The sequence below is a fragment of the Alternaria alternata genome (genome assembly GCF_001642055.1).
Source record: "Alternaria alternata strain SRC1lrK2f unplaced genomic scaffold CC77scaffold_10, whole genome shotgun sequence".
Taxonomy (NCBI): domain Eukaryota; kingdom Fungi; phylum Ascomycota; class Dothideomycetes; order Pleosporales; family Pleosporaceae; genus Alternaria; species Alternaria alternata.
Window position 1 is genome coordinate 837988 of NW_017306199.1, and position 24045 is coordinate 862032.

The following is a 24045-nucleotide window of genomic DNA, read 5'->3' on the forward strand; positions in this document are numbered from 1 at the left end:
GTTTGATTCAATTATACGAGGCCAACGGCAATCGCAGCAAGTGCCCAGTCCATGAATCCAGCGTTCGTGTCGAGAATGTTGGTGTTGAACTCGGACAGAGTTGGGTAGAAGTTGGTGGCGTATCCAAATTCCATGGTGAACCCGTGAATCTTGTTGGCACCAGACTTGGCGTATGTGCGGCTAGCAGCATAGTCATCTGAAGCACCAGAAGTAGCGTACAGGCCCACGGATTGCATCGAAGTGTAGGATCGTCCGCCTACTGCTTTCACTGGATGGAGCATTAGTACGTCGTATGTCAAAAATCAGCCAAATATTACTTACTTGCAGCAGCGGTCTTGGCAGCAACGTTCTTGATGTTCGTGGCATCAGCTGAGGGAATGTACTCCTTGTACGTTGAGTCACCAATACGACCTCTCTTTCCATCGTATGCGCTGTTGAGGAAATTCATTGTTGTGCTAGTGCTCTGCAGCTCATCATCACCCCAGTTGTAAAGGATGTCACCGGTAGCAGAGTGGATATCCATGAACCATCTGATGCCCGGGAATGAATCGTAGACACTGACGTGGTTCTTGGTCTCTGACTCAGACGCAGCAGCCGAGCCGTAAAACGCTTCCGAGCTGGGTGAGGTAGATGCAGGAGATGTGGAGGGGTCGAAGTATTTCTTGAAGTTCCAGAGGAAATCGAAGTTGCGGTTGATGTCAACACCGACGGAGGCGCCGCTGCTTCCGGATCGGGTGTTGCGGTTCTTGCGCCATAACGATCCAGAAGATTGGTCGTATGCGACACCATCTGGGTTGACGAGAGGGAAGAAGACAATACCAGCAGCCAGGACGCTCTTGACTTGGGCGTTGGTGTAAGTCTTGCTACCGTATTTCAGGCCGGTTCCGGCCTTGTTTGCGGCCAAGAGGTCAGAGATCCAGTAGATGAGCTGATCAGGACCTCCACGTTCGCGTGCGTGCATGCCAGCAGATAGATAGAGGCGGTACTTGGACTTGTCTGTACCGGCGCCAACGTATCCAGCGGTTTGTGTAGCACCGTTGAAGGTCTTGTATGGGAGGGTGACGGTGCTGATGCCATATCCGTTGACAAGACCCTTGATGGCTGAGTTGATCTCGTTGACATTCATGATGCTGCTGAAAGTGGAGCCCGCAGCCTTGGTACCAAGACCAGCTGGTGTAACGGCACCACCCTGCCAGCGGTCGCCACTACCAATTGGAGCGTCGGCGGCCCTCTTAGTAAGATCCCGGCGATGGAGGCTGACCTCTTCAGAGTTCTCGTACTCCTTGGAAAGATACGCGATTTGATCCTCAGTCAGAAGAGCGTGAAGCTCGAAGTGGCCCTGCTCGGATGGAACCGCCTTGGGCCTGCAGCCCAAATCGTACGTGCCATTGTTAACAATGTCAAGAAAATGTGCTGGAGAAGGCGCCGTGAAGTGAACAGGCAGAAGACTACCGAGAACGGTAGTACTTTGAAGGACCAGAGCGGCGGTAAGAGCGTACTTCATCTTGAGACTGCTTGGAGCGAAGGAATATGGGGAAACGAAGGAATGGTCCGCTGGTGCCTACAGCATACTGTGAAACAACATTCATCTTATACATGACTTCCATTTCTGTACAACGATCGACCTTCTCCTAATGGCCGGCAGGTGATACTCTAGCATAAACACGCCGGAGCGGTGATGGTGTGGCATACCGCTCATTGGCCGACTTCGCGAATTGCGCCGGGCGCTAACTTGATCTCCTTCTCCTTTCGTCTTGTCTCCGCTGAAACTCCTGATGCACCTGCCCGGGAGGATCAAGTAGATCCAGAGATGCATGGGCATTGGAACGAGCTGCCTTGTGTGATGTGCAGCACTAGATAAGATAGATTAACTGGTCTCGAAAAGCAAGTCCTTTAGGGCAAAGGCTAAACGTGGCTGGTCAATCACTATCGACTTGCATCTTGGCGTTCCAGGGGAGGGAGGTGTCAGGACAAGTCTTCAGGACGGCTTCACCGAGCATACGTGCTGGCAATGCGACTGACATTGTGGTGTTGTCCCTGGGTTACGAGGCAATGGGTAGCGTCGGGAACGGTCGGGTGCTCGGTCGCACAAGCAATGGCAGACATGACCGCATCACAAGAATACCAAGCACCGTTTGCTGAGATGGACTGTACTTCACAGACGTGCGACGCGCTGTTAGTGGTGCAAGCATCCAAGCCTCGGTGGTGGAGCGGAAATGCGCGTACCCGCCGCCAAGAGTGGCCACGTGCTTCGGGCTTAGCCGGGAGAAATTGTCCGGTCGTTACGTCAACAAACTTGAAATCACCTGCTCAAATGCATCACGCGATGTCTGCGAAACCATCTATGTATCTTCATCGATTGCTTGCTGGAAAAAAGAACTGCAATGCGCTCGTCATCCTGAGAAACCCGTTCTCGTGCGGCGACAAAAAGCAGTATTGCTGGACACCGCCATGCTTGAGTTGCCCTATCATGTTTCAAGAATCGAATATGGCGCCATAGGCCGGAATTCCCCGCTTCTCCATGTCGTACACAATTTGCTGTGTAAACCGCTTGTTGCTAATCACTAACACCGCTTCTGCACCACTCTCTTTATAGAGCGCGTATGTTAAGAGACTCATGTCAGGTTTACCAGACGTCCGGGTGTTGTAAAGTACGGCTTGTGGATCTCTTTCGCGGACAGCTTCAACCATGCCTTTCCCAAACGTGGTCTCGTGATTGGGTGCAGTCCATAGGATGCGCATGGCGATGTGTTGGTAGGGAAAGATGGAGAGGCATGGGCCAATGCCGGAGCCGGTGGCTACTACGACGACGCTTCTGAACAGTGTTGCGATGCGCAAAACACCAGATGTGGGGATGCCGCGTCTCCAGATATATCTTGGTGCGGTATCGATGAGATGGCCCGTGAAGTCTCCGGCTCGACTGACGATCACGGAGTAGCCCTTTCCATTAGGTTCGTTTGTGATGGTGGCAAATCCGTGCCTATGTGAAGGTGTATTAAGTTAGGAAAACGCTCAAATGCAGTGCATACAGGGACATTACTTACCAGTCACGGAGCGGGTGTTGCGCAAGGCGAACGCCCTTGCCTGGTGCTATCTTGGAGTCGAAGTGCAGGCGGATGGCATGCGAGGACAACACTTCAGAACGAACCGGTACGCGACGGAGGAACAGCCATGGGAAAATGATCGCACAGGTCGCGGCGGCAATCAGCCAGATCGAGGGATTTCGTAAATATGCTTCTGAGGTCGATGGCATGCGTCCACGGGCTAAATCTCTGGTAGATAGTCCGACGAGCACCCAGTAGAGAATGAGCACCGTCCACCCACCAAAACGATGCAGAGCCTCCCAGATATCGTGGTGTCGGTTTCGGATAGCCGGGTACGACAGCGAAGTCATGGCGAGCAATAAGACCAGGATGAGGTAAGACAATACTGTCGGGGCTACTGATATGACTCTCTCATCGACATCTTTCGCCATTTCAAGGCTCGCGCCGACCACGAAGATCACGAACCAGATGACAGCAGCGATGGCGCATCCCACGTGTATGCCGCCAATGTGGAACACGTTTGCGCAGATTCTTCGTATCCCAAGCGGTACCCAAGTAGGCACGGATGAGAAGACAAAGAAGAGCAGGTTGATGATCGGTTCTGATCGTATCAAAATCGCAGCACAAAGATTCGATGCTGTGGCGTTTGCGACGGATGACAATGGGTACTCCCTGCTCTCGATGCCCTCATATAGCAGCCAGCACGCAACACCAATGTTGACGAAGACGATTGGAAATAGGAACCAGCGGTATGCGATGAGACCACGATGCCGCAGCCAAGCCGTCACCTCTGAGCCCTTCGGCTCTGGTAGTCTGGCTGGTACGTTGAGCGATGGGTCCTTTTCCACCAAGGAGCAATGTGCAAGACTCTTCAGTGCAGAAGTCTTCTCGAGATCGACATCTGACAAACGTCGCATAGGCTCCTGAGGGATCGCAACCTTCTCGGGTAGCACTAAAGCATCCATGGCTGAATCTACTCTTGTATGCATCGGTTTCATACGCTTCACTTCTGAGATCGGTGTGTTGCATGCTGCCGCGAGTGTCTTTAGTTGTGTCTTGTCGACCTTGCCGTTGGAGTTCAAAGGGATGTCGTCAACGCGCAGCCATCGCTCAGGTACGGAGTAGTAAGGAAGTTGCTTTCGAACAGAGTCATTGAGCTCTTGTTCATTGATGGAAGCGGAGGATGCGTAGAATCCGTGCAGTATACCGTCGATGACGAGAGCGGCAGCTCGTGTAATACCAGCGAATCTCTGCATATGAGATTAGCGATGATGAAAGGCCAGCAAGAACATACGTACCTCGATAGTAGCAGTAACACCGTCGAGCTCGACGCGGAATCCCTGCAATGGTCAGAACAACGATCAAAACTCTTCGCCGATGAGAGCCAACCTTGATTTTCACTTGATCGTCCATTCGGCCGAATGAATCCATAGTGCCATCTGATTTCCAGCATACGATGTTCCCAAAATTGTACATCTTGGAGCTGCGCCATAGTTAGCGAGGTCGAAAACTGCGAGATCTCCACTTACCCATCGTTGGAGAATACGTCTGGTTGGAATTTTTCCGCAGTCGTCAGAGGTAGGTTGATGTACCCCTTTGCAAGGCCTGCACCGCCCACCCAGAGTGTGCCCTTCTGGCCGACTGGCGCAAGTCTACCGACATCATCGAGAACGTAGCAAGAGACATTGGGTAGGGGTCGACCGATCGATAGAGGCGTGCCGACGACATGCTCTTGTGCAGAAAGCAAAAAGGTTTCCGTCGAGCCTAGTAGATTCCAGAAAGATCTACCTTGAGCCCAGTCATCAGCAAGACTATGTTATGGTCAGTACTAGTTCAAGTCAGGTCCTGCGACGTACTCACCCTTGCGGACACGCTTCTCCTGCTACAGCGATCGTCTTGACGTTCGGATAGTGTTGTTGATTATACTTTGCGAGAATAGAAGGAGTGCATATCAGAGTGTCGATCTACCGAGCTCGTTAGCGAGGTTTGTCAGCGGCAGTAGGTAGTTCCAGCTACCTGTTTCAGTGTTGCATCCCAGTCAGATCCTCGTAGATACAACGTCCCGCCATTCATCAAGCACCCCAGCATCTCCCATGCTCCTGCAGTAACGATCAGCATATTTCGTGTACCATCGAAGATATCAAAACTCACCCATGGCGAAGGATATACTCAAAACCTGACCGACCTTTGAGCCAACGGTCATCCCCAGTCGACCCGGCTCCGAAAGGAGGGCGTTGGTCTTAGCGCCATGCTTGACATCTACGCCTTTGGGTACACCAGTGCTTCCTGCCACTGATTAGCGAAGCTTATAGCCGACGTAGAGGACACGAACCTGAAGTGTACATTGCGTACACACCATCGTCCGACGTGACAGGAATGCCTGGTCTACTAGCAGAGTAGAACGCTCCAGTGTTCATGCCTAGTTCGAGGACGATAGTGTTAAGATTGGCGAACTGCTTGACTCTATCCCAGTATTGGGGTAGACACAAAATGAAACGGGCTTCGGTGTCCTCGAATATGTGTCGCAAAGCTTCGTCAGATGCGACGCCACCATCGATTGGAACGTACTGGCATCCAGCCTTCATGACAGCAAAGAAGCCAATGAGCATCTCTATTGATCGTTGCACTACGACACATACTCGTTGTCTGGGTCGAAGTCCTGAGGCGATGAGGTAGTGTGCCAAACGGTTGGCAGCAAGATCCAGTTGCAGGTACGTGATGCTTTTGACTCCATGTATAGCAGCCACAGCACCTGGATGAGTATCTGCGATACTCTCAAAGGCCTCATGCACTGTGTTATGGGAGACGGGAAGTATCGGGCCGCGCCCAAATCGAGAGACGAAAGTCTGGTCCTCAACGGAGAGACCAGATACGTTTTCGAATAACGCATACGGTTCCATAGCGTTGAATCAGCACTAATGGGAAGGGAGGAAGGAATTGAGAGACTATTTTTTGCACATACGATGGTGCGCTTTCATACTAATGGAATGCTCAAGACGCGCGCTTGACAACTGGTTTTGCGGGCATATGCCGAGCGGCAATACACACCGCGACCTTCGCAAACATAGCCTACTAGTCTAAGCTTACGGCCCACATCTGCAGTAGAGACCCGCATGATACAAAAGCATCCTGCTGGATGGGTTGTTACTGAATTCGTAATCTTCCGTGTCGATTCAGCAAGGGCGCCCTTCCGTTTGACCCACCCCTACCACCTTCCAAGCACTGTCTATCCAGATCGCAATCCTTTCGGTTATCGAGTCGCTTGCTGACGTATGAGGAATGAATCCCAGCCTACGAAAGAAAACTGCATGTGAATGGGACATGAAGACCCATCTCGATCATGCAGTTGCATGACTACCTAGATATGTCTCATTGTTACTCTAACCCGAGATAGCCGGAAGTTCTACCTTGAACTGCCTAGTAGATTAGCATGCGTATAAACTAATTCGAAGCTGTAGCGACAATATACCGCATCTTCGCTTGGCCTTGATCCCGCGTTATGCCAATCTAGTCGTCCCACCAGATCGAACCACTGCCAAGGTTCTGCTGTATTGCTATGATTCATTGTTTGACTCATTTAAATTTAGAGACACGGTACTGGAAATAGCGACAGAAGGATCAATTGAACGTCATCACTAAACAGAGTGAGGGCGAAGGCGTACATTGCTTGATTATTGCGTTGCAGTCTGACACGCATAGCGGCATGAGTACACGACAGACGACTGAACCGCTAGAACCCTCCGGACTTAGTTATCATGCAAAATCTCCACACATACTCCACCAGCAGCGTGGTAAGCGATACAGGGTCGTCGAGTGCATGGGTAGGTCGCCGACTACCAGATAGTAAATCGCATCAGAGCTGCCCATAAGCCTCAACGCGCCCACCAAACCATGGCGTATCTGACTCCATGCTTTCGTTCCTTGCGTCAAGCAAGCCCACTTCGGAGGTTCGTTTGAATCATTGCACGAGATTGATGAATCATGTTCACAAGGAGAGTGGAATGGTACTCACCGGAGTAGTGGGCATGCTCGTCCATCATTGTTCTAATGTCTCCAATCAACGTCAGGAGCCATTGGATTCACGGTGAGAAAGGCGGGATTGAGCAGGGCTTGTCGAGCGCTCCCCACGAGGACGGCAAACAGCTGTAAACTGAGCCGTGCAAGCGTTTGGGACTTCGGGTCCACGTTGCCGCAGGCACGGGCGTAAATCTGCGGATCTTAACCAATTGCATGGGTCTTTCCACATGGCGTTCGTATCGAGGACCCTGTATGAGCAAAAAGTAGAATCAGCAACGTGAGGTTCTTAAAGTGATGTGTCACACGGGTGGCACAGCAACTATGTGAACCATGCGAGAGCGTGAGCACCACCCATCCTGGCGATCCCGTTCACTTACCGAGTCAGATCGATCTTCAGACATTTACCGTTAACCGGTTGTTAATCATACCGCTTACTCACTCAGCCACAAGCGGTGAACGGTACACTTTAGGAAAGACATCAAGTCCATTGCATTTTTTTTTGTGCATAGTACCAATGAACACGAGCTTCGGAGTGCACTTCATTGAGATTGGTCGAATCCGAAAACGCGGCTTCTAGATGCGGTTGCAGATGCAGGATCAGTGCGAATGCGCGGGTCGACATATTGGGTGGCGCTAGCGGGCGGCCCGAGGACGTCGTACGCGTTCGATCTGGCAGCGGGAAATCCATGGCGGCTTAGAAATGCATCCACGAATAAAATAGAGCTACCGAGCGACGCGAGGCTTAGCATTATGGCCAGTACATCCGACGAATGATGTTCCTAGGGACGCCGAGGCTTACTCTCCTGATGACATCACCACATCGTCTGGTGCAGAGAGTCATTCCCGCTTGGATGAGGTCTGGAGTTGGTATGTGATATTGCTGCAACCTCGGCGCATGCAAACATCCAGCAATTATAAACGGCTAGCCTAAAGGCGCTGGTCAGGGCATGCGACAGCTTGGCCTAGTCCTGCCCGGGCGGGTAACAAACGCCAAAAAGGGTCCCACCCTCGCCAGGACCAGGAACGTGCTCAAACCTTCGAAGGTTTGACTAAAATGTCTCCAACGCAATAGTGTTATCGATATCCCCACGCTTCTCGCCCAAAGATGTTCTGCCACGAAGCAAACACTGCCAGCTATGGACAGGTTCACCGGTAGTGATCAGCTAGCTGGGTGACTAACGACTTAATGTGACCGATAGGCCGCCGAAAGCAATACATGAAAATTGTTCGAACTCCAGCTACAGCTAAGAACGTCTTGTTTAGGTGCCGTTGGCAGGTTGATGATAAGCTACGCCGTCGATAGTTGTCGTCAGCGTCCCGTTCGCTTCAAGTATGTTCTTCATCACATCAATCCTCAACTGGAGCCCGCGCGCACCAGTTTTCTTGCTTCCAGTCGACGATCCCGTCTGCACAATGTCGGAATACCAATCGAGTCTCTGGTTCCAGACATTCGGAAACAGGACAGTCAGCTCGACGTCCTCCAAGCCGTTGATGGTGTGGTCGCCGTCATCAGAAAAATCTGTATAATTGGCCACGACGCGCTTAATAGAGCTTGGTTCGGGATGAACCGCGTCTCCAATAAGGCTGACCTCCGCAAATCCAGATACCTTACCACGGAGGGTATAGTTACCTGGCTTTAGTGTGGGCAGCGAAGGGACGTCAGTACCCGGTGGGAATGGTGTTGCCCACGGTATGCGACTGGACACCTTATAAACTGGGGCCGGCAGTGAGGGCTGGCGATCGCTCAGACGCGCGAGCATGACACGGTACTCACGCCGACCCTGCGCAGTGGAGGCGGGGCAAGGCAGTGGGTTGATGCCACCACAAGCTGGAGAGGTAACGATCGCTTGCCAATACACAATGCATGTACTATCCAAAGAAAAGGCCGGATCCGCTCGCCCATTCCAACTTGGGTCATTGATGCCCCCATCGCTTTTTTCGCCATTTCCGTTGACCTGCTGCCCGTAATACGACCCACGATCTCCATGGCGGTCTATCAAGATGGGTTGAAAGAAACGACGCTTCCCATTGTTTCGTGTAGACGCTGCGACTGCCACCGCGACAATGTCGATGAGAGGCGGGATACCTCGCATGCCGGACATCCACATCTGACGCTCGCTCGCTCGTGTATCTTGAGTGACAAACCATTGGTCGTCAGCAGAAAAGGCAATTGGATCAGCGTAGTCGGGGTGACTGGTTAGGCGACGAACTATACCAGTCTCGATATGAACTGCATATAGATCAATATTCGTTGATTCGGTGGGTGCACCGAGGTACAGTATCTCATCTCCAGATCCGCTGAAGCCTCTCAGCTCACCAATGATGATTGATTCGGGATGGAGCTTCAATTCACTACCATCGGCTGTTATGAAAGCCCCGCGCTTTGGATCGACGAGCAGGTCAACATCGACCAGATCGTACCGAGGCACAGCAGGACCTGTTCCTGGAGGATGCGCGTTGAATTCCAGACGGCCAAAGTAGGAGAACTGTCCAGCACCGTTCGTGAACGAACTCCAACCAATGTGAACATCATCGGGGTGTATGCGGAGCTCCCGAGGAGCTCCGTCCGACCAGTAAATTGGATATATGTGGATGTCATCGGGCGTGCAGGCATCGCTGGCCAACTGCTTGCCATTGCAATCGAGGATATTATGGCCCCAGATTGCTTTGTCGCCGCTTCTGAACACATGTGGATAATCCCTCTGCGGATCCAGTTCTTTCGCATTCTTGGTCGGTACACCACACGTCAGACATTTCCACGGGTCGCCATTGCTGAAGTTTGTACCGTCCGTTCTGATGAGAATCAGTTGAACCCCCTCGTAAATGCTTGCCGAACTTGGAGCCGCAGGCGCTCCAACGAAGGTCACTGTGACAATCACATTTTGGCCATCCGGTGTAAAATCCCCAGCTTGGAACTTATCCGTAAGCTCTCGTGCAATGCAACCCGTCAGATGTGGGTTAAGCGCCGCTGTACATGCACCGACGTCTCTGCTTGCAGATACTGGAGGTAATGGAAGTTCGATGACATCGATCGTTTCTGGCTTTGGAGGTTCTGGGATGTTTGGAGTGGCGTTCAAGACGGCTTGTTGGTGGTTGTTGATTGGACCGCCTGACAGGGGTAAAATGGCGCCTAAGGCTGCAGCACCTGCAAACACATGTAATAACGACATGGTGCGAGCAGTAACTCTGGCCATAGTAGTGGCTTGAGCGAACTGAGATGCAATGTGGACCATGCAACGTTCGCTTTATAAATGGACTCCGCGATGTGAAGCTGACTAGGGAAGCTCTCTTATACGCTATACGATATACGCGTAAGCTTTGGCCCCGCGACCCTGCGACGCGGAATGCACGTAGCACCAGTGACCACAACGCGACGTACAGGCGTCATGAGCTCGCCTTACCAGTAACTCCAAGATACTCGAGGATACAGCACACAAGCAGCGACGAGTGCCTGTTTTGCCACTCTGTTGCTACCCGTGAAGGCTTCTACTACCTAGGCAGGACCATGCTAAGCCAGTCCGCACCACGAAGGCACAAGAAGACACCGGATTTGTGACGGTACGGGCTGGCATGACAGTAACCGGTAGCGACACAAGCCTTTTTCAATCTGCGCGGTTCTTACGAAACCTGTACGAAAATGCGATACCAGACGAGGAACTTCGTCGTTACATTGAATGACTATCGGACAGAGCAAACGGGGTATTCGAGTACCAGAAAGTCGTAGTACAAGTTGCAAAGGAGGGACATGGTGTTTTTCATGTGGCCAGAAATCCGGATGCAGGAAGGTATTGAAGCTCATTTCTGGTGTTTCGTGCCCCTTTGACACTTTTTCGATTCCGCGAGCTTCTTCTCCAGCGACCGGACCTACGGACAAAGTCAGTTACGGCCCAATCGCTCCAAATTCGTACACAAGGCATATCTGGGTGGCCTTGTAAGGTCATATTGGCCATGAGTCACAATGTGATAAGGCGGGCTGCTCGATCGGGTGCCGCAACGCCCTTTTGCTGACTCACTCCGCGCAACCCAACCCTTTACGGACGGACCTTGTTCGAACGAGCTTTCAACGTGCCAATCGTAGCTAGACCTCTACATTGTGTCTGGAATTATTCCAAGCGGCGATGTTGTTGAGAGCAGGCTGTTCGTCGCTACCGTAATACGATCGTCGCAGGATCCACAACATGACCATGTCGCTACCAAAGTTGATCTGGATACGATGTGAAAATACTGTGACTCGACCGACTAGTGCTTCTACAAGACACATATAAGAGTCTTGTACCAACAGATCAGCATAACGAACCGAGCGATACAGTCCATATCAATACCACCAAAGCTGCACTTACCTCAAGAGTAACAACAAACTTCTGGGAATTAATCGCAACCGATCACAACCAACATACCGTTCTCCCTTGAATACGAACATCAACTCGGACGGTGCAAGGTCCCCTCAATGTCTACCACTACCGACAAGTCCGAGCAAGCTGTCGCTTACGCCGCCTTGATCCTCGCTGACGAAAGCATCGCCATAACACCAGAAAAGCTCCAGACACTGCTCAAGGCTGCTGGTCTCGAGGACGTGGAGCCGATTTGGACCACACTCTTCGCCAACGCACTCAAGGACAAGAACGTCAAGGAAGTCTTGACCGCGGTCACGGCTGCGCCAGCCGGCCGCAACACCGTTGCCGATACCAAGGAAGATGGCAAGGTGTCTGGAGAGAATGGAAACGAAGAGAGAGACGGAGATGAAGGCATCGACATCGACGCAGATTCGGACGACGGTTCTGCCTTTGGTGACCTATTCGGCTAAGGAAACGGCAGCAGGGACAATGCAAATGATGCAAGGCGGTGTACATTTTGCTCCATCATGGGCTCGGAGGATTACGAGAGTTTTGAGATACCACGTTAGATGTGATACAAACAAGGGAATCTTTCTCTCGACGAATTGGTCGCTTCTCCGGTGCTAGTGATGGGCTGTGCCACGCGTGACGTACCATGCTTATTGAATACTCATCATGAGTCTGGCGCAGCGCGCCGACGGATTAACACCGCATTCCATTCCGGGGCTCGGTTTCGGTCTCGCAGTACCACGATGACCATGACGCAGAGGGATGGGATACTAGCGGAAACTTGAAAGAAACCATGCGTTACTTGGCTGTTGTGTCTGGCCCTGAAAGAAGACTTGCCAAGGTCTCAGTGCTGGGAGTGGAGATGCCTCCGTCTTAAATCCGACAGCGCGGTCAGCCGTCGATCACCAAGACAGCTAATTCGTGTTGCCAAGACTGAGACATTGGAAACAGAACGTCGGCGGCGATTTGAACAGAGTATGGTCAGGACGGAAGAAGGTGTTCGGCTGAGTAGGCTTCCCTTGCCTGTAGATGCTACCGGCACATCCCAGATAAAGGTATACTTGCTCGGCCTACCTGTCCTGTAGACCTTACGTTGCGCCTCAACGCCCGATATTCTTCCGATGAATGGCATACGTTCGATCATCGCTTTCCGCGTACATTCCCGGCAGGACGCTATCCGACCCGAAAGCCATACCCAAGGAATTTCTCACCCCGCAAAAGCTTGGTAACGGTTGACTCGGAATCATACGACTAGGTTCAAATTGCTCAAGACCGTTGGATCGGTGCAGGCACTGTGACGAGGGTTGACGAGAAGTATGGTAGCGTCATTAGAGACTCACTACTTTTCGATACGGTGAACGCGAGGGTGCTGGCCTACGGAAGTATCGCGGAGCTCTTGTATAAATAATGCATACGATCGAAGAGCGTTTTGTGAACTGCCTCGACACGATGCCGCATGGGGTGATAACGACAATAGGTGACTATCTTATAGCCCAGATCTTAACTGAAGCGTACCGGTTCTTTCCTTGATCGATCGACTTTGAGATCAAACACATCCAGTCGCTGATACCCACCTACGACATCGTGATATTGTTTTCCCTCAATGCAGTCGTCCAGGCTCATGTCGGCATACAATATACCTTCTTGATCTTGTAAAGCGTGCACGTACTCTTTTTCCGCGTCCCGGTAGGTAAAGCTACGCAACGGAGCGCCAGTGGGATCCAGGAAGAAGGTCGCAGCTCGGGGCATAGCGCGTAAAGTGTCGGCCACGACATCCGGCTGGCTTGCCCCGTCGATGATAGTCTTGATAGCGTCTTCAGCGAGATGGCCAGAGCACGCTACACCAAAACACTTCGCTTCGAAGCAATGTGCTGCGGCGCGGGTCTTGTTCGCCGCTAGATTGTCGTAATTCGTCTCACGCGCAACGCTTGGACTAGATTGCTCATTACTATCGTCGGTGGATTGCGCGGTGTGTGAAGTTCTTGTCGGCCAAATTGCGGGCCAGGTCGAAATATGTACCTAACTCCGTAAGGCTCGAGCGCGATGGACAGAATGAGAATCACGCACCTGCTCAGCCTGCGCAATCAACGAGTACCTTGCAAGCGCATTAGTGTTCTCGCCACAAATCAATGTGCCGATGCGACCGAATTGCGTGTCAGCCACACGCAGCCCATGGCCGTCACCGCTACTCCACGTAAGCTTCTCGAAGAAGGTAGGGACCAGCTTGCGATGGTGGACGAGGACTTCTCCTTCCTTCCCGATGAAGATGTTCGAGTTGTATAGGCAGCCGTTACTGTGCCGGGATCGTTCGCTGAAGCCGATGCTTACAAGGACGTTATTCGATCGCGCCGCTTCACGTACCGCCTCCATTTCATCACCATCAGCATAGATAGACTCCTGTACCATGCGCTGGAAGAGTGTATGGTTTTCCGAGGGCGCACGTAGAGCACTCCATATCGGAAAAGCAGAGATGTAGGTCTCGGGAAACACTACAAGGTTGGCCTTATTGGATCCCGCTTGCTTGATGAGTGATATGGCTTTATCGGTTGTTCGGCGTGCATTTAGAAAGATCGGCGATACATGGCATGCTGCCACGCGCAGAACGTTTGCCATGATGGACGGCTGGTCGTGGTCGCGAGCGAAATAAGAGTATAGTGTTCTTGACTGAGCGCCTGACCCCGCGTCTTCGGCGACTCCCCCGCACCTCTTGGAACCTTACACCCTGTCGACATTGCCGTCGTAAAGCTCTTCAACTTTGCACTAGTGGATACGACAATTCCTCCGATTATTCAATAACTTAAGCATTGCTGCGCCTTGAAGTATACATCGAGGCCGGCGCTACCGAGGTACCATTGAGTGTCACTGCATGGAAGGGTGTCAGACATGACTATGACGATAGCGTCGTGTAGAACTCCCATTGAACACCCTGGTAGCCTATATCAGTGCCAAGCCGAGTGAAACCAAGATACTTAACCGTTTAGCATGAGCTGTCAAATTCTTCTCGTGGATACCTGGGTAGTCGTCGCGTCACTAGTCGGCTCTTTGCGATTGCTTTCTTGACGCAATCTCCCCTGTATCGAACTCATCAGAGAAGCGGGCTCCAGCACCTGGATATGTGCATGTCCTCCTATTCAGGCTACGTCAACACGGTCTTCCGCAGAAAGTGATAACGGGAGGCGGAGATCCGCCATATTCGCATTCGTGGATGTTCCTTCCCTTGCGGACGCTGCCGTGTCGACACCGGTCCTTCCGACTAGTCGTGTGAATTAGCTCCGGCACTCAACGGTGGCTTAGGAGATTCGTGGTCGGTGTAGACAGAACAAATATCGGACACAACCTTGGAATGGCGTCGTGACCGTTACGCGCTACAGCACTAGCGCGTTCGCGTCGCCCACCTGTCAACTGGTTTCAAACTGTTTGGGCCACTGTTCCATCCTTCATCGTTCCTTGTCATCACGACTACCCCACTCGTGCATGTAGTCGCACGAAAATTTGACTGAACAGCAATCTAGAGCACTGTGCGACCGCGACGATACGCAAAAGTTTGTATTATAGCGCACTAGAGTCCATGTGTGCCCTCGGAGGTGCGATCCGATGGGGTAGGACCTTCCTTCAAATTTCAATACAGATAAACAGCTAAGATACCAAGACAACGAGTATCGTTTAGGAAGTCCAATATGCGCATGGCTCATTCTAGTTCGTTGTTATATGATCCCTCTGTGGCGATAACACATTCGCCTGTTCCAGTCATGCCGAGTAACAGCAAAGCCGCCAACGACATCACCACGCGTACCAAAGAACGTAGTGGAGGCGCAGCGGAATGATGTTTTGCTGGCTTTGTCATCGAGCCCATAGAGCGGAATTCGTTTCACACAAGCCGGTGGGATAAGTGATGTTCCAGGTCCGGCAATGTGCCGAGCTACCTAGGAATCCCACGGCTGTGACCGAAAGCCACCTTCCACGTTTCGGTCTTGTCCCGGTACCTCAATTTCAGGAACTGTGCAGCCATTACCAATGTCCTGACCAATCAAGCTACCACAACAACACCGATGGATTCGAAATTCCGCGGTGGGTCACCCGCGTGCCTGGACTGACAATCCTGACATGAACCACATCGGCCCGATGCAGCTACTGTGCCCAGTGCGTGCAATTCATGCTAAACAACAACCTGGTCGCAACCGCCTCTGGTGCTCTTGGCAACGCAGCAGGAGATAACCGTGCTCCACTCTGGACGTCTTGACAGGCTTGTTTATCAGATGAAGGGCCTTCACGGCCCTACTCCGATGACGCAAATGGTTTCGAAACCCAGTTTGGTAAGTAACGCCATGTGCGCTCTGGTTTTGCACAAATGGTGTACAGGCAAGGATTGGATGGCATGCAGGATTTTATCCCCAGAGTGGTTACATGCAAACTAGGCGCCGTCTTGCCCAGGTGCTGCTCCAATGTATGCCAGGCCTGACTGACGAAGTATAAGAGTCTTGGGAGCGTCCACCCGACTATCATTCACCCACAGTCGATCTTTTCTCCTCTCAGATACTATACCAGCAGTCGCTCAAGATGCGTTACTCACTCCTCGCTTTCGCTACTTGCGCTCTCGCAGCCCGGCCTTTCCTGAACGAACCAGACACTGGTATCGATGACCAGTTGGCTGGGTTCGTCGCCAATGGAACTCTGCCTCCTCTCAGCTCCCTGGTTGGTCTGCCAGACTTCCAGTGGGTTGGTCGTCAACACATGAACACCTCAGCCTACACATACTACCGCAACGGAGCGGCTGGCGAATGGTCGTACCGCAACAACCTAGAAGTCTTCTCCCGGTACCGATTGAGACCACGCGTCCTGCGTGACATTACCAACATCGAAGCTTCCATGCCCACGACCATCCTTGGCCACAACTTCTCAGCGCCGTTCTTCATCTCACCGTGTGCGCGTGGCGGATACGCCAACGAAGATGGCGAGCTTGGTCTTGTTAAGGGTGCTGGCGAGGGTAACATCCTCTACATGACCTCCCTCTACTCGTCGAAGAGCCTAGAGGATATCTACGCTGCTCGTCCCAACGGTTCAGAACAAGTCCTGTTCCAACAAGTATACCTTGATGGTGACATGAACGACACACAAGTTCTCTTCAAGAGGATCGAGAGCCTTGGTGCGAAGGCTATTGTCCTGACCGTCGACTCGCCCGGTGACGGTGTCAGGCACCGTGCTGCACGTTACGGTGTTGGTTCCGCAGACGTCAACCTGAGCCTTCTGACCTGGGATCTGTTCCAGCAGCTGTCCAACATGACCTCCCTGCCTATCATCCCCAAGGGTATCCAGACTGTTGAAGACGCCCGCGAAGCCGTCAAGCAGGGCGCAAAGGCCATCTTCCTCTCCAACCACGGCGGCCGCCAAACCGACACTTCGCCATCATCTCTTGAAGTCGCTCTGGAAATCTACAACGAAGACCCCGAGATCTTCCAGCAGATCGAAGTTTACGCCGACGGCGGTATCCGCTACGGAACTGATGTTCTCAAGCTCCTTTCTTTGGGTGTCAAGGCTGTCGGTCTGGGAAGGCCCTTCATGTACGCCAACATCTATGGTGCTGAGGGTGTCGCAAGGGCGACCGAGATGCTCAAGTACGAGCTCATCAACGACGCAGCCAACATCGGTGTAGCAGACCTGAAGAAGATTGGGCCTGAGCTGGTTAACTGGAAGACTCCTGCTGTCAGCTTCAGCGTTTAAACGGCGATGATAGCCGTCTCTTGCTGCGCAAGAACTCAGATACCCATTTCCTTTCATTCCATTACATGTACATACTTTTCATCCACAATTTATCAAGAATTTTCTGCAACCTCAAGTTTGCCATTGCGATCTGCTGTCTAATCTTGCGTTTCTGAGGCTGTCAAGATCTAGAACGGTCGCCTAATATGAATCGTGTGGGGCGTACTGATTGAAATTGATGTCTTCATCAAAGGACACGTCGGCAGGATGAACATAACTTACGGTTGCTTTGTGGTTTGAGACATCGTTCCTGACGCGTAGAAACACTCCTAGCCAAAAACACGTTAGCCACTAGCGCGACACGCTCCTTCCCACGGTGCGGTCTTCCGGCTTCTGGCATCTCTGCAACCCACAACGTCATTGATCTATATCATGTCCATCGAACTAAGAGCGCAGGGCTGCCTCTAACAATTCTCAGTAGTTTACACTACGACAAGAGCGTGTTCAGGGTTTCTGGCCTCGTCATAACTGTGACCCGCTCATCCGATACCTTATCGCACGCCTTATCAGCAACGTATAGGGCGCATAACGATGACCATGACGATGCGATGCCACTTCAGCCCTCTTGTTGGTGATGCCACGCTCGATCGAGCTATCTTTAGGTAATCAAATCTTCGACGCTAGACATTGAAAGGCAGGTGTATGCCGGAAGCAACAACGTCGTACACTAACGTTTTTCTTCGTGCATCACGTATGCCTTCAACAACGAAGGTCCTACCTCAAGACTGTTCCCTCATCAATCCTAGTTGAGCAAAGTTGCTGCTATATCGTGTGTTGAACATCGAACATCCACCATCGATCCGACTCGGGCAGGTCGCAATAAGACGAACCAAGCCATGGTGCATGCGACCACGGACCAGGAGTCACAAGCGACGGCTAAACCTCTGACCCAAGATGCCGCTGTCAATGACCGAATGAACAACTCTGTCGGATCACATGGCAACGATGTAGTCATCAGCTACCGTGGTGGTATCATCGAGAACACGCACGATGTACACGCTGCCGTTGTTGACGCATCTGGCAAACTCATCTACACAATTGGCAACCATCAGAGGATGACACTGGCACGATCTTCTACGAAACCGATCCAAACACTCGCCATTCTGGAAACCGGGGCTGCAGAACGATTCAACTACGACGATGCCGATGTAGCACTCATGTGTGCTTCACACAGTAGCGAATCGCGACACGTTGAACGAGCACGTGCGATGCTGGAGAAGACGGGAGAAAAGGAAGAGATTCTTACATGCGGCGGACACCCAGCTCAGAACCCCGTGGTCAATCGTGCATGGATCAAAAAAGACTATACGCCAACTGCCCTCGACAACAACTGCTCTGGGAAACATGCTGGTATGGTAGCAGGCGCTCTATCTCTGGGCGCTTCGGCTCACGACTACTATTTTCCCGGAAATCCAATGCAGCAACGCGTATACCGAGCCGTAGAAGACCTGAGCGGGCTTGGAGAAAACGAAGTGCTTTGGACTGTGGATGGATGTAACCTTCCAACCCCGGCAATGCCTCTTCCAAACTTTGCGCTCATGTTCGCAAGACTTGCTGATGCCGCTGATTGCTTCGACAACACGAAGACGAAACCAGTCGATCAACGAACGCAACATTTAGCTCGTATTCATAAATCGATGGCTGGTTACCATGGACTGGTCGCTGGTGAAGGTCGATTCGATACGGCGCTCATGGCAGCCTATGGTGGACAAATCGTGGGAAAGATTGGAGCAGACGCCTGTTATGGCGTCGCTGTCCGCGCACCAAACGACGCTGACATGACTGAGGCAAGTCACGGCGCTATTGGCATCGCTGTCAAGGTTGAAGATGGCAATCTCGATGTCCTGTATGCTGCCGTCATAGAGATTCTAGAGCGACTGAAGATTGGCACGAGTCAAGTGAGACAGTCATTGGACGGTTGGCGATTTCCGAAGATCGTCAACACTGCTGGGGCTGTTACGGGTGGTTACAAGCATTGTTTCAAGGTGCGAAATGTGGCGTAGCAGCAGCTGACTTAGGAGCGTGTCGGCAAGGCAACGTCTTTGCAGTCTGCTCGGAAGGTGCTCGTTTTCACATGCCTTGAGTCCAATAGAGTGAACCGACAGGCTTTCGCGGTTCTTTATCGCACAAACAAGCTCTTCATGTCCACGGACGCAATTGGAGGCTACTTTTAGGTAGGGTGAAGTCTATTTCTATCGAGCTTTGTTTGGTTCATCTATACGTACATAAGAATTCCTCTATTCCCCTGACCTGAGTCTAGAAACCTGTAACCATTACAAACCGAGATGAGCGTGGGTAGAACCCTTCAATTCCTTGCCGTAGAGCTGATTGGTTCAACACTGAACCATTCCAGTAGCCGCTTTGTGAATGGTACCATGATGCCAAGGAATTCTTTTAGTTTCATGTCCAATCCACCCCAGCTAATCATTTTCAAAAGTACAAAGGCCACTTCTTTGCAGAAATTGGCCGTAGTGGATTCAAGCTCCTTGGAAGCAGGTTTTTCGAACCACTTTACGATCTCCTGGCGCTTTCTTTGCCGAAGCAATCGTGCTTCTTCTCTGATGGGCGACAGCAATTCCCTGAAGCTCGCCTTTATTGTATCCTCGTCGCCCTCCAGGCCGGTCATCTCGCGGAATTCGACAAGTGTCTTGACACATCCCAACCATCTGTCTAGAGCAATCTTGTGCTTATCGTAGGAGCCTCCAAGGTTTTCACGGAGGCCCTGAGCATCATTGATGACTATGGTGTCGATAAGCCCGGTCATCCGCTTGATAGCAGTAAGGCTGTGGCATCCCGGGTTGCGCGGCGATAAAAGATCATGAAGACATATGCTCAGCTCATTTCGGTCAGCCTTAAGCTGAGTCACCAATAGGTTCATATTTGTGTCAGCATTGCTTTGAACCGACCGCTCACTATGAGTTCCTGTTCTTGTGCGGCGCGGAGTCGTGCGGCATGGAGTTGTCAATCGCAGGGTCTCCCTAGCCGATCCTTTTCTTCCACTCCGTGCAGAACGTGGCACTGTTTTTCCCTTGTCTAGCGGTTGACTTCGTGTTCTACTGGTCGTCTTGGATGGCTCAGTATGCTGGGGTTTTCGTGCGGGTATCACAACCGCGACAGCAGTCTGCTTCTTCTGCCGTTTTGCTGAAGTATGCCGTACATCATGGGATTTTCTTGATCTTTGTGACTGTGGTTTACAAGCAGCATCAAGTTGTACAGCGTGTTTGAATCCAACCGGGGGCTTGGCTGGGTCTTCGAAACCCAACACATTGAGCTCATCGGAGCTTTCAGAGCTATATGACGAAGCCAAGATGGTACTGTGAGTACGCTTAGCCGATTTCACACGGATTGCCTCTATGAAGCTAGAAAAATCTGTTGATGACTTCATGACTTCTTTTTGGGGAGTCTTTCCTTCACGACGGTCATATTCGGCCTTCCGACAAGCGCGCTGGACAGTCCAAGCAGACACTAGCAGCCTTATTCTGCAATGAATGATGTTAGAATCTATAAACGATGATAGCTTAGATTAACATACTTGCGTGCATCACTTGGATGTTCGTAGATCAGGTGCCTTAGATACTTGTCCTCTGCAACCTGAGCATGCCCCTTGATTTTGGAAGGTGTGGTTGTTGTATCGAGAGAAAGAACGAAGTATACCTCTCTTCCGTTGTTCCAGATTTTCGGACCGTAGCCGACGAGACAGTCTCTTGCGATTTCGTCGAGACAGATGTCCCGTCGTCTAAGTGCCTCGCGTATGGCCTTCCTTGAGTTGTATGTCGCCGCGATCGCATTGGCTTTCAAGTTTGTCGCTTCCCACAAGTCGTCAAGTTCAGGTATTGAAAATTTCGGCTTGCCTGATTTGTTCGGGTTCTTGATTTCTTTCTCCAGTCCCAGGCGGGATAAGTATAATCCAGCCTTGGTCGTTCCATTGGTGCACTCCTCGATCAGAGAATCACCTGCCGACATTATATAGTTGTAGCAATATCTTGTTGCTTCTAGTTTCATATGTTAGTCAGATAACGCTTTCTCCGCTTGTGCACAGACTGGCAGTTACCACCAAGATAGAGGAAGATCTACCTTTCGTTTCCACCGCTTCTATTGACGCCAAGTTGTATTGAGAACAACATAGATCAGGAAGACAAAACAGGTACTGTATGGTAAAACATTGATTGGGGTAAGTTCTAGCGTGTGCTGCAAGGCTGATGTACAAAAAAGAAGTTATCTCCAATGACTTATAAGGACATAACGAAAGCCCCAGGCTGTAACGCCTTGCATGCCAAGAAGGGCCGTTAGGTATTTACACCGAAAGGCCCGGAGGCACCCTGACGAGGTGGTCGAGGCATACACAAACCTTAGAGGTTTCTCACTCTCTAGTCGTATGACCCACTTCCCCAGTCACTTCCAATGATCGGTGTAAGCGGTGCTGCCATAGCTACTCCCAGGGCAAGCTTGTACCACACATCCTAGCACGAACCCTTTTGCTTCGAGTCTTGAGCCGTTTAGGTGGAGGAAGTGGGTACTTAGCTGAGAGGTCTAATCTCGGGGAACGCTGCCTACCAAAGAGATACGGGAAACACATTACGGTCAAGAGGTCCTCCAAATCCACATACTGCGGAGCGATACTGATTGAAATGACGTTGAGCTGCAACAAAGTGGCCGTGCACTGCGCATCAGACCCAAGCCTGGTCTAAGAACCTCTTCCCCCTGCCACGTGGAGTCCCTGTCGTTCCTTGCAGTGTTTCCCATCTTCGCTTGACAGTCGATGAATCTACGGAAGTTCGGCTGCTCTATATGCATGTTGGCTACGCCGTGCGGGTGTGCTCAGGACGCTGCGGCATTCCCATGCCTTCGGTATGATTTGACAAACCGTCGGGACTCGCTGTATCCTGAGTAGACACTTCAAGTTGGGAACTGTGGATGATTCTTGCACCAGAGCAAGGAGTAAGCTACCTAGATACTTCGCAGAAGCTACCTCAAAAGCGAGTTAGGAAAGTAAGGTAGAACAGGCAGCAATGTGGGCAAGGCTGACTCCTTGGAAGAAGGAAAAAGCAAAGAAAATACGAGTCGTTAGCTCACGTACACGGTGCCACCCGAGCGCGGTAGCATGGCATGTCGAAATGAGACTGCAGGTGTGATGGAAGGGGAATCACGGGCATCCCTCAATCACACACTAGCTAATGAAATTGCGGGATAAGACGGCCGTTGCGACCACCGGTGAGACTCTGGAGTTGCTCCCTGAGACTGCATGTGGCTGAGACGATCACCACCAAGCTAACCATACCAGCTCTAGAGGCAACCACGCCGCAATCCTTCACCCTGACCCAGCCGGTCGATCAACCAACAATATCTGACGGCCCCTTTCCTTCGGCATGTTTTGCAACTCGGGTCGGCTTATTGAATAACACCCTGTTGGCGGCACATATTGCCGGGGCCGAGCAGAGATAGTGAAATCAGGAACGAGACTGCTCAATTTGGTGGCGTCGCAAGCGACCTGAGGATCCAAGACAGGAAGTTTTCGATTCGATCTCCGATGGAAATGAGGAGGTGAGCAAGCTTCATACCTCAGAGAATGCAGTAGATTCCAGTTGTGGGAGGCAATAATTGAGAAGTACGTTTACTTGCGCAGCCATGAATGTTCGTCCATCGAAGAAGATAGATAAGCTGCTATGACGAATTACTATTTATGGATATTCAGAAGGGTACTCTCAAGCCTACCACATCATCGAGCATACTATGATAAAGGTGTCTGATTGCCATTTGATGCGTCTGTCTCGTCAAACGAAGATGACCAATATCGCGAACACAAACATCGCGAACCCGAATATCGCGAACCCGACTGTTGTGAGTTTAACGCATAGATGGGCAAGCGAACGTGGTCGTTCGGAAGTTTCGTCTTTGCGGCCAGCCTGCGCCTGGCTAGTTGCGTTGGTTGTTTTCGGGGCAGGCTTCAGCTCCATCTTCTTATATGCACGGAAGATAATCCAGCAATAGACCAACATCTTAATTCTGTGGACGATATGTCAGCCGATGAAGCTTCTGGCTCGTCAATTACTAACAAGTTGCGATCGTTCTTGTTCCCGTATCTGAGGTGATTGGGATAATTGCCGTCCTTCGTGTCGATGGAAGTCACGAACGGCGTCCCGTCGCGGCCATTAGTCCAGATACCAGGGCCCCATTCCTTTAGACACGCTTCTATGTCCTCATCTTTGAAGCCTGGGGGCGAGTTTGCTATCTTTCGCTCGTTGTCAGCGAGTAAATCTGAAGTCTTTGCAAATTCTCCGCTTACCGTTTCTTTCAAATCTATATGTGATTTGTACTTGACCGCGATCTGGTCCACAACAGCTTGCGTAGCGTCGTGGAAGTCTCCAACTATGCCCAGGAACTTCGGGCGACCGCGATTGGTATCTGGTCTGGTTGAGCTTTTTCTAAAACCCAAACCGTTAGTGTAGGAAAACGCTCGAGCTTCGGGTGTGGTGGAATCGAGCAATTGGCGCTCGAATTCCGACTTCGGACCGGTGTGCATCTCGGTTGGAGTTTGAGGAGATCTTTGATTTATAAAATGTAATTACTGTCTGACAGCAATGTCTTGACAAGTGTATAGAGCGCAGGCCTACTCAGTGTCCTGAAAAGGTGAATCGGGTCACACTGAGTCGCTCTAGCGACGCTGGTCTTCTGTTCAGGCCCAGAGTTTTCCCGATGTTGCGATCAGTCCACTTTGTGCGATGTTTCAACAAACCGAGCGTTTTGTCTTTACCGAACTCTCATTTGTAAGACATTTTAGACATTTAGATCATGAGGCGCACAAGGAAGAGAATCCTTACAGAGGCCAGAAGGCCAAAGTTGGGTGCAACTTAGAAACAACGACCTTCTTCGTATGTGGCAGCGTC

At 51.4% G+C, this 24045-nt stretch overlaps 9 protein-coding genes across 9 annotated transcripts; 3 read left to right on the forward strand and 6 right to left on the reverse strand.

Annotated features, from left to right (window-relative positions):
- Positions 1-11: 11 nt before the first annotated feature.
- Positions 12-1504, reverse strand: CC77DRAFT_1040580 (Zn-dependent exopeptidase; the record flags this gene model as incomplete). Its single annotated transcript, XM_018527210.1, has 2 exons — positions 12-268; positions 322-1504. 2 exons carry the CDS (start codon positions 1502-1504, stop codon positions 12-14), a joined length of 1440 nt encoding a protein of 479 aa, XP_018386243.1.
- An 839-nt stretch (positions 1505-2343) lies between these two features.
- Positions 2344-6010, reverse strand: CC77DRAFT_1020466 (transmembrane protein 1). Its single transcript, XM_018525049.1, has 9 exons — positions 5377-6010; positions 5196-5330; positions 5061-5143; positions 4905-5008; positions 4574-4855; positions 4434-4527; positions 4343-4384; positions 3045-4294; positions 2344-2980 (listed from the first exon to the last, which is right to left on the reverse strand). The coding sequence occupies exons 1-9, from the start codon at positions 5651-5653 to the stop codon at positions 2476-2478; spliced, it is 2772 nt and encodes a 923-aa protein (XP_018386244.1). The 5' UTR covers positions 5654-6010; the 3' UTR covers positions 2344-2475.
- A 2310-nt stretch (positions 6011-8320) lies between these two features.
- CC77DRAFT_1031204 (hypothetical protein) lies at positions 8321-10255 on the reverse strand (the record flags this gene model as incomplete). The annotated part of the gene is made up of 2 exons (XM_018526646.1): positions 8321-10143; positions 10207-10255. The coding sequence occupies 2 exons, from the start codon at positions 10253-10255 to the stop codon at positions 8321-8323; spliced, it is 1872 nt and encodes a 623-aa protein (XP_018386245.1).
- Positions 10256-11529: 1274 nt separating this feature from the next.
- CC77DRAFT_899440 (ribosomal protein P1) lies at positions 11530-11727 on the forward strand (the record flags this gene model as incomplete). The annotated part of the gene is made up of 1 exon (XM_018533561.1): positions 11530-11727. A coding segment is annotated over one exon (198 nt), but the record flags the coding sequence as incomplete, so codon positions are not given.
- A 969-nt stretch (positions 11728-12696) lies between these two features.
- CC77DRAFT_82838 (nitrilase) lies at positions 12697-14429 on the reverse strand. Its single transcript, XM_018533321.1, has 2 exons — positions 13472-14429; positions 12697-13423 (listed from the first exon to the last, which is right to left on the reverse strand). The coding sequence occupies exons 1-2, from the start codon at positions 14015-14017 to the stop codon at positions 12905-12907; spliced, it is 1065 nt and encodes a 354-aa protein (XP_018386247.1). The 5' UTR covers positions 14018-14429; the 3' UTR covers positions 12697-12904.
- A 1099-nt stretch (positions 14430-15528) lies between these two features.
- CC77DRAFT_82745 (FMN-dependent alpha-hydroxy acid dehydrogenase) lies at positions 15529-17494 on the forward strand. The gene has a single exon (XM_018533320.1). It carries the CDS (start codon positions 15962-15964, stop codon positions 17120-17122), a length of 1161 nt encoding a protein of 386 aa, XP_018386248.1. The 5' UTR covers positions 15529-15961; the 3' UTR covers positions 17123-17494.
- Positions 17495-17522: 28 nt separating this feature from the next.
- On the forward strand, positions 17523-19386 carry CC77DRAFT_1020470 (L-asparaginase II). Its single transcript, XM_018525050.1, has one exon. It carries the CDS (start codon positions 17998-18000, stop codon positions 19162-19164), a length of 1167 nt encoding a protein of 388 aa, XP_018386249.1. The 5' UTR covers positions 17523-17997; the 3' UTR covers positions 19165-19386.
- On the reverse strand, positions 19316-21588 carry CC77DRAFT_1070439 (hypothetical protein; the record flags this gene model as incomplete). Its single annotated transcript, XM_018529113.1, has 3 exons — positions 19316-20640; positions 20694-21114; positions 21546-21588. The coding sequence occupies 3 exons, from the start codon at positions 21586-21588 to the stop codon at positions 19467-19469; spliced, it is 1638 nt and encodes a 545-aa protein (XP_018386250.1). The 3' UTR covers positions 19316-19466.
- A 1344-nt stretch (positions 21589-22932) lies between these two features.
- On the reverse strand, positions 22933-23681 carry CC77DRAFT_1061397 (hypothetical protein; the record flags this gene model as incomplete). Its single annotated transcript, XM_018528427.1, has 3 exons — positions 22933-23164; positions 23215-23390; positions 23445-23681. 3 exons carry the CDS (start codon positions 23679-23681, stop codon positions 22933-22935), a joined length of 645 nt encoding a protein of 214 aa, XP_018386251.1.
- Between the last annotated feature and the right edge of the window lie 364 nt (positions 23682-24045).

Excerpts from the sequence above, each read along its gene's own strand:
- CC77DRAFT_1020466 (XM_018525049.1), bottom strand. The coding sequence starts at position 5,653 with ATGCTCATTGGCTTCTTTGCTGTCATGAAGGCTGGATGCCAGTACGTT. Across the intron at positions 4,528-4,573 it reads GACGTATTCTCCAACGATGG|CTCCAAGATGTACAATTTTG; the intron begins GTAAGTGGAGAT and ends ACTATGGCGCAG. Across the intron at positions 4,385-4,433 it reads ACGATCAAGTGAAAATCAAG|GGATTCCGCGTCGAGCTCGA; the intron begins GTTGGCTCTCAT and ends TGACCATTGCAG.
- CC77DRAFT_82838 (XM_018533321.1), bottom strand. The coding sequence starts at position 14,017 with ATGGCAAACGTTCTGCGCGTGGCAGCATGCCATGTATCGCCGATCTTT. Across the intron at positions 13,424-13,471 it reads TGATTGCGCAGGCTGAGCAG|GTACATATTTCGACCTGGCC; the intron begins GTGCGTGATTCT and ends TTACGGAGTTAG.
- CC77DRAFT_82745 (XM_018533320.1), top strand. The coding sequence starts at position 15,962 with ATGCGTTACTCACTCCTCGCTTTCGCTACTTGCGCTCTCGCAGCCCGG.
- CC77DRAFT_1020470 (XM_018525050.1), top strand. The coding sequence starts at position 17,998 with ATGGTGCATGCGACCACGGACCAGGAGTCACAAGCGACGGCTAAACCT.